At 31.4% G+C, this 14128-nt stretch overlaps 2 protein-coding genes across 2 annotated transcripts; both read right to left on the bottom strand.

The window, feature by feature from the left end:
* Nucleotides 1–638: 638 nt before the first annotated feature.
* On the bottom strand, nt 639–6409 carry LOC131030681 (17.8 kDa class I heat shock protein-like). Its single transcript, XM_057961579.1, has 4 exons — nt 6215–6409; nt 5364–5422; nt 996–1123; nt 639–910 (listed from the first exon to the last, which is right to left on the bottom strand). Exons 1-4 carry the CDS (start codon nt 6407–6409, stop codon nt 639–641), a joined length of 654 nt encoding a protein of 217 aa, XP_057817562.1.
* A 1445-nt stretch (nt 6410–7854) lies between these two features.
* On the bottom strand, nt 7855–13901 carry LOC131030680 (16.9 kDa class I heat shock protein 1-like). The gene is made up of 3 exons (XM_057961578.2): nt 13787–13901; nt 13327–13547; nt 7855–8016 (listed from the first exon to the last, which is right to left on the bottom strand). The coding sequence occupies exons 1-3, from the start codon at nt 13899–13901 to the stop codon at nt 7855–7857; spliced, it is 498 nt and encodes a 165-aa protein (XP_057817561.2).
* Nucleotides 13902–14128: the final 227 nt, after the last annotated feature.

A 14128-nucleotide genomic window follows, 5' to 3' on the forward strand; every position in this document is an offset into this window, starting at 1 on the left:
TAGAAATCATTAAAGAAAAAAATATAGACTCTAGCCATTCAACTAATCCCTAAGAACATATATACCATAAGATACCTATTAAAAAAATTCAAATTCAATATAATTACAATTAATATGATAACTCAACATATACAATACACATTAATATGGTATTGGCGAGTATGTTAGGAAGAAAAAAATAAGAAAAGCAATAATTTAGTATATGGTCTAGGTGGGTTTCAATCCCTACAGAGAAATTAAAGGAGAAAACTGCGTGTTCGAAACATACTTTTGAGCAGAACCTCGATGTGCAGCAAGCGAATGTGCAGAATGTGAAATCTTTTAATGATCAGACCAAACAGGCGATAGAGAATTTGGGAAATCTCATCTGAAGGCCCTTGCTAAATGGGGCACTGCTAAATTAAATCATATATGTATTTAATTTATATAGTCAAGTATTACTCAACATTTGAAGAATAATTTTGAATGAACAACAGTTAAAAAAAGTCACCAAACTCAGAATATGTCATTTGTAAGGCACACATTGAAATAGCTGAAACTTTGCTTTTATTGCATCAGAGAATACAAAGTTTCATTGCATCAGAGAATATTTTCTCTATGCTTTATTTTTCACACAAAACCATCACATAAGAATGATGTTAATTTTCAGATATATTGATTGGCATGATCTTAAGCTTATTCTCAGCCATCTTGGGAAATGTCAGAGTCAGCACTCCATTTGTCATGTTGGCCTTCACTTGATCCAACATGGCATTCTCTGGCAGGCGGAAGCGGCGAGAGAATGTGCCATGTGGTCTCTCTAAGCGATGCCACTTGTCATTCTTGTCCACCTCATCCCTCTTAAACTCTCCACTGATGTGCATAACCCATTCCTCTTCCACTTGAACTTTCACGTCATCTTTTTTCAAACCTTCAAAACAAAAATTACGAAAATAAAAAAATAGTATGTAAATTATCACAACTTATTAAAACCCACATGAAGTAATCAGCAATACCAGGCAAGTTAGCTTTGAAGATGTGAGAATGATCAGTTTCAAGCCAATCCACAGGAATATGGATGGGGAGTATGAGGTCCCACAAATTGGGTGGGAAATCCAGTGGATCCATCACCACCCCACCTCTCCTACACTGTGCCATAGAATACTATCAACCTCCTCCTATTACTCACTGCAAACCAAAAAAAGAACACAAAAACATAACCAGTTTTTAACAATCTACCATAAAAATCGAAATTAAAGAACTTACAGAAACTGCAATTTAACCTACCAAAACAAGCTGCTAAAAGCGGACTATTTGGTTTTGGCTGAGATGATGTATATATAGGACTAGTAGAGAGAAATGGGAGACGAAGCGTCTGGAAATATTTCAATGACAGGTGTAGGTAAGAAACGTTCAACCTATCAGCTTGGAATTGTGTTTCCACTGCTCTGCTGTAACTCCAAAGAATCATACGTTACATTTAACAAGGATGAGTCGGGAATATAATTGACTGTTAAAACTCAGGTATTTGGTATTTGATACTTTCATTAATGCTGAAATTTGTCGTTATTTTATAAAATGTCACTATAATATGTTGAATACAAAATTTTAAAACATTTAGCATTATAAAGTTTATTTAAATTTAAATTTTAGATTTAAAAAAATATATATTATTGAATATTAATTAAATAATTGATTTAAGGTCCTCTAATTTTTTAAGTAAAATTATGTAAATTATTTAAAGAAAAATTTCATTCTTCTAATAATAGTAAATATCTTTTTGAAAATGATGTCTCTCCGTAATAAATATTTTTTAGAAATGATCTATCTTAACAAACATCTTTTTCAAAATGATATAGTGATTGTTGTTTTTCTAAAGATAGATATTGATTGTCTTCTTTTCTTAAGATGACTCTTTATTTGGGAATCGAAGCTCATCTTAGTCTAGAATTGTACATCTAACTCTTTAACAATAAACAAAACTTAGGATGGTTGCTTGATGTTGTAGATAAATTTGTTAAAATGGAATTGGTAAAAGTACAATATCATCTCTCATATTGAAAAATAAAATGATATACTGATTGTTGTTTTTCTAAAGAGAGATATTGATTGTCTTCTTTTCTTAAGATGACTCTTTATTTGGGAATCCAAGCTCATCTTAGTCTAGAATTGTACATCTAACTCTTTGACAATAAACAAAACTTAGGATTGTTGCTTGATGTTGTAGATAAATGTGTTAAAATGCAATAGGTAAAAGTGCAATATCATCCCTCATATTGAAAAATAAAAGCTAATATTCATGCAATAAATAAACTGTTTGTGTAACTTGGTTTTCCTCTCCCCATAATGATTGGTTTAGGGGTACCCTTTATTCTAATGGTAACTTAAAAGATTTAAACAGTTCAAAGTAATTTGCATTATCTTTTTTCTCTCTTCCACAACTTATTATCCTTCATTGGTATGAAACTCAAAAATCTTCTTGTCCCTCTTTCTTATGTTGAAATATTTTTCTTCTTCTCCTTTCATATGGGCATACTAAGAATAATCTTGACAAAAAAATTTCTCCAACTCTACATCCACAAACATCTTGTGTATTTAAAAACTAGACCCACAGTTGATTACTAAAGAGCATTGCTTGTAAGTTTACTATTAAGTGCCTAGTAGATCCCTAAAGTTAGGTCATAACAATCAAAGGTGTGTTGAAAATCCAATAATAGTTGTTTCTATTTAGAAATTTCTTAGCACATTTGTTTTGAAGATATCAAAATTGTGCAAGCCTTAACAAATTTTGTGTGAGCCTTTGTACTCACAACTCATGTCACTATAGCTTAAATCTATTAAAATAAAAAAAATCATTTTCATGACAACATTATATAGTCACGTAGAGGTTTGTGTAGTAATAATCTTTCAGAATTTACATTAATTTTTTTAAAATACTACCAAGCTCATCCTATAGATTAATTTACATAGTCCACCATCCCAATGATATTTAACTTAAAGGTGAATGGAACTATGTTAGGCTACTTATATATGTCTATAAATACATATACCATAATTGTACAAAAATCCTTAGGAAGTAGATCTCCCTTAAAAATATGGTCAATTCTAGAAACTCTATAACAATGAGATATAAGTGTGGATTTAAAAATAAAGACCCATCTTTCAAAAAAACCTAAAAAGTGTAATAGTTTTTTGAGAACGTGATACTATTAGAATTAGTGATGTCATACACACCCATCTTGATGGTCCTATGCTATGAGACCTTTTTATATGAGTATCACCTTACAAACTATTTAATTTGATGCATTGTGTATGTGGAGGCCTATTTTTCTATACACTCGTAGTATCAAACTAATCACTATTTGTTCAAAATGTGTAAAATAATGTTGAATTTACTCCTCCTTTAGAATATTGTCAGATGATATCGATGTCCATAGTCTTCTACATAATTGTTGTCAAAGAAGTAACTTCAGATTAATGACGAATTAAGTTATAAGGAAGAGGTATGAATTAAACATTGGTTACAAAGGTTGTGGAAGTTGAGACACAACTTCTCACATTATATCTCATCATGGGGTATTTAAGGATAACCACAAGTTCTACCAAAAGCATCAAAATTTGTTTTATAATCTTATTACATGAGGCAGTGCTCAAGGAGCCTCTTGACAACTGAGTAAGACAATGTATCTACCCACCCCATTACAAGGTGTAAGACACGTGAAATAAGAGAAAACCTAGCAAGGATTATGTTCAAATTGCATAATCACAAGAAGATATAATAGGAAGGGCAATCAAAAATCTGAATTTTAAATTCTGATTTTCCTCTTGTCATGTCCTTCCTATTTTGTCTTCTACCATTTGTGTCATTTTCTATGGGTGTACTTCTAGTAGAGTATATCCATGAGTTATTTTGTTGTTGTTAAGCTTATGTTCTACCTACTACTTCTATTCTACAACTTTTTCCTAGTTGTCCTATTGCCCACTCTTTGTCTATTGATATGTACTCCATGGAGGTTTCCCCTCTTGCTTCCCCTTGTATTGGGTTGTTGGATGACAATATTGCTTGGACTATTGTTAATCAATGGAGGAAAGGTCTTCCTTCTTCCAATTCCCAAACTCATACTCGAGTTGTCGGTGGAACTTTACCCCAGTATGTACTAGAAGTGGCCTAAGTGGTTTTTTTATGGCTTGTGTACTGTACGTGGCTTGTTATGGCATCTATGTTGTACGTGGTCTATTATAGCCCATGTTTCTCAACCCTTGGGACCTTTGTTGTAAAGGGACAACACCTTAGTTTTTTTGCTTATCTAACAAAAAACAAATAGGAATCAAAGTGAAGATTTATAATCAATATATCATGTCAATACAATATACTAAAAAAAAAAATTATCCAACAAGAAAATAAAATTATGTATAAATAGCTATACTCAAAGTAAAAATTTTATTACGATATAATAAAAAATCCTTACCATCTTCTAAAGTTGAAAAGTGAATTAAGAAATATTAATGTTGATGTTAAGTCCTTTATATCTTTGAACTTATTCATCTAAATTTTATGTGATTAAAAGAGTAAACCATTCATAAAACAGCTAATACAATCCATTCACCAAGATGAGAATAATACTACATTACCTTGAATCAGGATATCAAGAGATGTATGAGTCTTTTCTACTAACTCTCCTATGAATGTTATATTTAAAATGCATTAGTTTAATAAATAAAGTCATAGAAATATATGTACTAGGTCACAATCAATGTACAAACTATAATCAACATTTCTTGTCTCCTTACATTCAAAAGATTAGATTATTAAAAGAATAAATAATTCAATGCAACATCTAATACAACTCATAAAAATAAAATGAAAAGTATATTCTTTTGAGTTGAATAAGATGATAAGAATAAAAATATTAAAATAAAACAAAATCAGTGTATTCGAGTACAAATAATAGATATCTACAAATACAACTATTAGGAACCATTAAGAAAAGAAACATAGATACTCTAACCTACAAATACAACTATTAGAAACCATTAAGAAAAGAAACATAGATACTCTAACCTTTAACTTTGTATTTAGTTTATGCAATAATAATAAATATATATTATGCTACTACTCAATTCAACTAATACCTACCATGTTAGGGTTTTCTATGTTGTCACAAAAGGTGGGTGATTCCAAGCAACTATTGATGAAAAAAATCATAAAAAATTGACACAAAGGTTATAAATATTTAATTTGATATATGAAAAATATAACATTACAAGCAGATTTATTTATACACTTGCTCTATCTCTACAAATCATTTCAGTTTTCCAATGCCCTATCCTCTTATCTTATCTTATATTATCTGATATATAAAATGTTTAAATGAAATCTGTACCGTTCCCCCTGGAAATCAATGTTCCATTCTTCCACATCTGACAGGGAGCGGCACTCCAACTAAAACATTTTGATAATCAAACATTCATATTTTTCTGCTTGTTATTCCTCTTTCCATTTCTATTTTAGATATTCTCCCAACTGGATAACCATAATAAGGCGCCAGATCTAGTCCACAATGCAAACTGATTCCCCTTTATTGGAAGTTTAATTGCAAATTTCAAGTCATCCTCAACACCCAAAATCCATCTGTATACAATCCCCCCATATCATCAAACTTCATTTTTAATCATCATTTTGAATTGGGTTTTAGGTTGTCTTCAAAGCGTTGTGGTATGAGTTATCAGCGTTAAATTTTATAACTTTGGTATTGCTTTAATACTTAGAGTAGTAATCTTAAGCATTTGTCTAATATCTCTGAAGGAAAAGTTTAGTATTGTTTTCCAAACAAATTTGATAAGTGGGCTTTAGGGATTTGAAATGTCTACTACAAAAACTGTTGTACTGCAAGATTGGCATAACATATTAGCTTTGCAATATACTGTTGTACTGCAAGATTGGCATAACATAAATTTTTTATTTAACCTTTGGCAGGATCTATATTCGGCAGAAAGAGGATGTTGCTAACTATTCTTTGAGAAACTTTGAGGATATTTAGTTTTGTTTTTAGAAATTGAAGAGTCCTCTTTATTTCCTTAAGATCGCTTTTATAAGAGCTTTGCAGCTATGTGACAGAATCATGAGATGAGATGAGTGTAGAAGGAATCGTTTCTCGTAAATGAAGATCGGGAATGTATCATGTATTTTTTCATTTCTTTTTTAGGGTTTAGGGTTTAGGAACTCTATGCCAACCTTATCAAACTTCTGCCATTCCTCTAACGAATTGACCCCCACAGCCTCCAGAATCATGTCCACTACCACCTTCGCAACATCATCCATCATGTCATTGCCCTCTTGGTATACGTGGGTTTCAATGAAACCTATAAGTCGTTTAACTTCCCCTTTCACAATACGAAGACAATTTCCTAGCTTCCAATTTGAAGACATTTTCCTACCCCACCAAAATCAATCTCGATCCACCCTTGGTCTAACAGATTCCATCTTACATCCTTCTTGACACTAGATTAAGCTAAACAACCAAATAAATCAGCCATTATGTTACTTTTTCTAGTGCTCATTGCAAAGAACAATGAATATTTTCAAAAGATTGATTTTGTGATTTAATGTTGGTTATTTTCTCAATAATTGCCTCAATCTTGGCCATCAGACTATAATTAGTCATTTTCTATTCCTAAAAGAATCTTCAATTTCTTTATTTCCATACTTCCCAAACCACAATTGAGGGCGTGCAAGTCCATATTCTTGCAAAGAATGCATTCTGATAAAGTTTTGGCCACATATTGAACCATTATAGTAAGTCTGACGATAGAGGACTATCCATTACCTTCTTCCAACAATAATCTGGCATTTCAACTTTTAATAACAAATGTTCCACCCAGTCCTCTTCCTTCTTACATAGAATACACCTATTTGGTCCTGCAAAACTAAGCTTTCTTAATCTATCTCTGATAAGTATAGATTTGTGTAGTATAGCCCACAAAAAGACCTCAACTTTTAGAAGAAAGTTCCTATTCCACATCAAATGCGAGGGCCAATCACTCTTCTATTTTGCCCCTTCTTGAAGTTCATTGATGCGGCCTCTAGCCTCCTTTGGTTAGCAAATGTTCTCCCACTTAATCAAGGGAGTCTTCTTCTGATCTTGACTCCCACTTCAAAACAAAATCCGCTCAATCTAATCCATTGGCATTTTCATACATGACATTGCATAATTTGGAAGCACCATTATGAAAAAAAAAACTATAGAATCTATATAAAAAATTAATAATAAAAATTAAATCATAAAATAGCTGAATATAATAAACTAAAATCATTTTTAAAGTAATATATGAAATTTAAAATTATTCTTAAGTAAATAAAATAATTATTTTTAACATAAATATCTTATATAAAAGTAAAATTTAAATAATCTCAAAAATCTAAATACAAAAGTTAATATATTATTTTTAGAGTTGATTTTATTTAATTTTATTCACTTATAGCTATTTTTTTATTTTAGTTTTAATTTTTTATTATTTTTTATTTCGGTACTCTGATTTTTAAAGTAATTTTTTTCTTTTTTTTATCAGTAGAGGCAAAGCCAGATTTATATTAATTTGATTAAATGCATAGGTTAATCATTGAATTCCAAGACATTCAAAAAACACCTGCTCTTAGAGAACACAAAGATCCCACCAAGAGTTGAAGACCTTTAGGCTTATGGTTTAGCCATTTTTTCTGGGCCATCAAAAGTTTAATAGTCTAGAAAACGCAGACAGACTATTAATGATAATGGCAGGTTTCCAACTGCTTAGAACCAGATTTTTAAACCTAAAGATTAAAGCCAAATAGAAATATACAAATATAATTGAGTATCCAGTAATCAAAATGAAATATCAACAGAAAGGCCTAGCTTGAAGTGGGGAGGTCAAGTTGTGGCAGCTGCATTCTAGGATGGTCACGACCTCTGGTTGCTGATATGCCCCGGCCACGACCCATGCTCCTTCAACCTCTGCTCGAGCCACCTCTACAGCTCTACTCTGGTTTTGGCTCTGCTTCTGCAGCATTCGTAGGTAGGATTCTATTCAGCCTTGCAAATTGGAAAAGATCCTCCTCTTTTCCTTGAGCCTCTGGGTTGTCTCCTAAGAATCTCCACTTGAGGTAGCTCAAACCTACACTAGAAAATGCTTTGTGCCTATCCAATTCTTTACCCTTCAGGTCCAGTAGGAATGGATAGTATTTGATGAGTTCTCTGTGGGCTTTAAAGAGAATTTGGTCACTTGGTCTAGGCATACCAGAGTCATGGAGGGCCTTATTCAAGACTTCTTGAAATTCTTGAAGAATTTCCACTGGAAAGAGTTCCCTAGTGAGATTCCAAACTGATTGCTTGTGTAGCTTCTGGTCCAGTAGAGAAGCCATGAATCTGGAGGAGATACTGGTGTTATCTCTTGGATATTCATCCCTACTCAAATGAGTTCTACCTAAAATCAATTTGACTGCGAGTAGAACTGGAGGGTTCGCATGGATAAGGAGACGTTTGAGTCTCAAATCCGTTATCCTTCTGAAAGAGACCTAGCGAGTAGAGGCACTTACTGAGATAGGAGTGTATGCACCGAAGCAAGAGATAGGCCTCGAGTAAACACTCATAATGAAACCGAACGGAGGCTTAGAAGACATGGTGGCCAAGATAAAGGACAGGCGAGAAGGGAAAACAAAGATGAAAACCAAAGGATGCAGGAAGAAAATAAGGAAGCAAAAAGAGGATGCTTCTACAGAAAGACGGGCGCATGACTCGACAAGCAATAATGAGGATTAGAGGGGCAATAAAGGCTCGAACAAAGATGGCAGAGATTAAATGCCCAAATCAAGCCAAATCTACTCAAGTGCAGAAGGAAAGATTAACTTGTGAACAGCTCATGCAAAGGACTAAGTGGCGGCGCTCACCAGCTGGAGCTTCGTGACTCCCATTTTTGTGTAGGCTATTTGTTAGCTAGGCTAAACCGGGCCCACCTTGCACCCCAAGTTTAACTGAACGCTTTATTTGAAGAAGGAAATAGCCGTTGGGATCAACCGCCAAGAGGAGGGCAGGTAAAAAATGTTTAAATTTAATTTTTAGAAACCGCCAATCCGCTGGCAAGCAGCATCCCAAACCTTGTCTGAGGAAGTTTTGTTAACTTTCCCAATCTAGTTTAACAATAGGCTAAAAGCCCTGAGACCACCAGTGAACAAAAGTGCCTTGAGCTGTTGTTTTTGATAAGGTATCTGCCACTTCATTTGCTTCTATGTAGATATGTTTTGCCTCGAAGTGTTCAAGACTGTTCAAATTTTCTAGGATTCTTTCCAATAAAGCTTGAAGCCTCCAGTTGGGGGTTTTCTTCTTCCTTATAGCATTAATTGCTATCTTCGAATCTCCTTCCACTAAAACATTTTTGAGGCCATGATTGATTGAGTCTTTCAAGCCTAGTAGTAGAGCAGTGAACTCTGCTATGTTATTGGTGTCTGGAGGGATTGGTTTTATGGCGAGAATATGAGGGAATAATGATTCCTTGCCATTTTTGACTAATATTCTCATTTTCTTAAAGTAACTTTTATTAATACATTAAATATAGTTCAAATGCTATTAATTATATTTATTATTAAAGATATAGTTACAATCATTACTAAATATGTCTTATATTATACTTAAATATATAATGATGTATAATCATTATTATTAATATTAAATAGATTTTCTATCATTATATAAATTTATTAATAATTAATATTAGTTAAATTATTTTAAATTCTAATAATTAACATTCATGAACTATATTAAAAGAACATTTAGCGTATATTAGGAATGTACAATGACTTAAAGAGCGGAAGTTGTTACATTTAAAGAGGTTTTATTTTATTAAAGACAAATCAATCTATTTGGGATATTTTATTTCACCCCAAGATCTACAAAGGATCCTCAAGACGTATGTAACATAATAGAGTGGCCTAAACCTAGGAATGTGCATGAAGTTCAAAGCTTTCATGGTTTGGCAACTTTTATTGGAGATTTACTCAAAATTTTAGTGGGATATGTGCACTCATAATTAAAACCATAAGGAGAGACACAAAGGAATTAAAGTGGACAACATAAAAAAAGATTTCTTGCTTAGCCATGTTGACCGTGATCTACTAGAGACCATGTGATCTACATAGCATGCTACAAGTCAAGCAAATCATCATGCTTCCTCCAATGTGGCCCCATATTTGGACTTGAGGTCCAAACTAGGATAGAGAAGCCGGAATACTATATGAAATTTAAATGGAATGAATATTATCGCATGCCAGAGGTCATACATGCTAAAATAGGGCCTGGCTAAGCAATAAATTGCAATTTATGATGCCTAAATTAAGCTCCCACTTTACCAGTAGTATGATCCTACATGCATACTCATAATAAAGTAGGAGAGAGAGAGCCCAAACCAAGGATCTTAACTCATACAACCACATGCAAGGACACACAAACAAAAACAAAGACAAACAAAAGATACACAAATAAACTATTTTCCCTTAATTAATAAAAAAGTGGATGATTAAAACATAATCAAAAATAAATAATAATTTAAATAATAAGTGATTAAAAAATACTAAGGTTGGGGTCTCATGCATGGCCCCTTCATACGGCACTTTTTAGGAATATTTTAAAGTAAATATCCCATGAATATTGTAGTGCCGTCTTAAAAGTTTAAGCTTGTAAATTTAAGGAAGTTAGTGGTGGCATAAATTTTGTAGTGAAATTTAGCTTAAATGATCAATCTGATTAATATTGTGTCTAACTTTGTAGTGGAATGTATTTCAAATTCAAGATCTTGTCAATGAATTTTTACTAAATTATATGAACTAATAGAACAAAAGTTCTATGTCATTCTAGTTTTATGAAAATCCTATGTATCCCATTCTGTCATATGACCAAATTAATATCTACAACAAAGAAAATATTCATTCTTTAGTACGTACATAATATTTTTGCTTGTGGTTGCAGCTTAGTATGAATGTTTAAGAAATTGGATAAAATAAACAAGAGTACCAGAGATGACAAAGGATATTAATCTTTTGGCATGAGTATATACTAGTTAAAAATTAGCATTGAAAAAAGTAAAATACCATTGTATGTTGAAGTTATATTATTTAAGTGGAATAATAAAAAACACTAAAACCTCCACAAATAAAAATAAATAAAATAAAAATATATATTTATTTATAATTCAATAATTTATTTCTTATCAATTATTTAAATAGAGTTTTTTAAAAACTAATAGTTTTTTAATTTAAATAATTGAACTTTAATAAAATTACTTTTTAATAGATAAAGAAAGTTTAAGTTAACTCTAATTAAAGGAAAACACAAATTGAAATGTACCCATTGTTAAATTAGGATCCCAATTTTATGTAATGTTAACCTAATTCAATAGTAACAACAATTACAACTACAATACAATATAATGACAGCTACAAAAAAATTATTACATTCTAATTGTGATCTTTTTGAGTCCTAACTTAAGTTGATCCCTTATCCATAATCAAAGTCAAACTCTAACTCAAGTCAAATGTATCCTTAATCAAAGTCAAACTCTAACTCAAAGTCTAAAGGGATCAAGGGTTGAGGTTAAATTTTATTATAATGTTCAATTAGGTTGAGGATAAAGGTTGAATTTGATTTATTCTTAGGGTGAGGGTTGGATGTGCTTTAGTTTGAAGGTTCAATTTCTTTTACCTAGTTAGGGTTCATTCTAGTTTAATGTTTAATTAGGTTTTGGTGCAAGGCTCAATATATGATTTAGGGTTATTGTTCAATTTGATTAAGTGTTAGGGTTAGGGTTTCATTTCATTTAAGTAATTTTTTTCCTTTTTAGTAAAGTATTTATTAGGTATAAATATAGATTTAGGGTAGGTATTAAAATAATAAACTAAATTTAGAAATGGTTATATGATTGAATTGGGTTTAGTGTTGTTTTAAGGTTAGCATTCAATTTTTATTATTATTCTTTATTCAATTATGTTTAAGGTTAGGAATAGTGTTCAATTAGAGTTAGGGTTCAATTTGGATTTGTGTTAGGGTTCAATAACTCTTAAATTAGTAATTTTCAATTATCTTTAAAGTTAGGGTTCAATTTTGTATAGTGTTAGGGCTACAATCATATTTAGAGTTAATTTTGGTTAAGGGTTATGCTCAATTTTATATAGAGTTAGGTTTAGGATTCAATTTGGCTGACCCTCAGTTTTTTTGGATGAGTCTGATTTTTTGAATTATGGTATTTTCTTTTTTTTGGTTAGCTTGCTTGTTTTGTTTGGTTCATTTGGAATATTAAGATGGCTATTACAGGTACCTTGATTTATTCTAAAACACCTCTAATAGACATCTGAATTGTGTTATCTATTTAATTGTAGGATTTTAATAACATGAAGATAGCTATTTCTAAGAACACAAATTAAATGTTTTCTTTTAAAGAAATTATTTAATTTCATCACAATTATTTTATTTCTTCATGTTTATAGTTTATTTCCAAAGAGCTCAATTAGGAATCTATAAAACTACCTATTTGTCTTAATTTCAACTTTTCTATTATTAGAAAAGACAAAAGTAAAACCCCTAACCCACCAAATAGCATCCTAGATTACAATCAAAAACATCTTAACCGATTCAGAACATATCATAGCTATCACTAAGATAAACACATAATTAAAACAAGATAAAAGTTGTCTATAAAGAGTGAAACATAAAAGTTGTTAATGATATCAATATGTCACTGCATATTAAGATAATCTAAAAAGATTTAAAATGCAATTATACATTGATACCATTAACAAGAAACAAATAGAAATCCAAAGAAACATTTATTCTCAGTATATCATTTCACACAACATAAAAAACAACTCTACCCAACAAAAAATAGCATTATGTAAAAATATTTATACTCAAATTACAATTTTCTCTACAATATAATAAAAAATGCTTACCATTTGCTGACATTGAAAAATACATATTAAAAATATTAAAATAAATACATATATGAACATAATCATACACTTTAAAAATATATATCTTTATGAAAAAGTGGATGCCAAACTCAACAAAACTATATGTAGTTTTTTAACTCATACAAGCTAAAACATTGCTATGATTGCATCCAAGAACATTTTCTTTATGCTTTATCCTCACACAAAACCATCACATAAGTGAAGTTAATTTTCACTGGATTGGGATGACCATAGAATTGCATTCCTTTAATTGGATAGAGAACATTTTCTCTATGCTTTATTCCTCACACAAAACATCACATAAGAGAAGTTAATTTTCAATTGATTGGGATAACCACAGGCTTACTGTCAGCCACCTTAGGAATTGTCACCGACAGCATTCCATTTGTGAGATTGGCTTTCACTTGATCCAACATGGCATTCTTTGGCAGGCAGAAGCGGCGAGAGAAAGTTCCATGTGATCTTTCCAAGCGACGCCACTTGTCATTTTTGTCCACCTCATCCTTCTTAAACTCTCCACTTATGACCAGAACATGTTCCTCTTCCACTTGAACTTTCACATCCTCTTTCTTCAAACCTTCCGAAACAAAATTTAGAAACATTAGAATCTCATTGATATACATAAAATTAAACACAATCTTTCTCATTAAAAAAAAATATATTATCGTTAAGATATTCATAACAATTCAATTTAACAATTATGAATCAATATTATACATAAATATAAAAAAACTGATCTAAAACTACATAATTAAATCTTTGATACATCAAGCTGAAAAAATGACAACTTATTCAACATGAATTAATCAACCATACCAGGCAAGTTAGCTTTGAAGATGTGGGCTTCATCAGTATCAAGCCAATCCACAGAAATATGAATGGGTAATATGAGATCCAATGAATTCCACATATCAAGGTTGAATGGATCCATCACCACCCTACCTCTCCTACACTGACAATTATTATACGTATTACACTGTGCCATAGAAATACTATCAACCTCCTCCCTCCTCCTCTCACTCACAGCAAAAACAAAAAGTACCACAAAAACATAACCAATCTTAACTTAAAAATGGAAACTAAATAACTTACAGAAACTGCAATTTCACCTACCAAAACAAGCTGCTAAAGGCGTACTATTTGATTTTGCCATAGATG

Source organism: Cryptomeria japonica, chromosome 10, assembly GCF_030272615.1.
Source record: "Cryptomeria japonica chromosome 10, Sugi_1.0, whole genome shotgun sequence".
In the NCBI taxonomy this organism is placed as follows: Eukaryota; Viridiplantae; Streptophyta; class Pinopsida; order Cupressales; family Cupressaceae; genus Cryptomeria; species Cryptomeria japonica.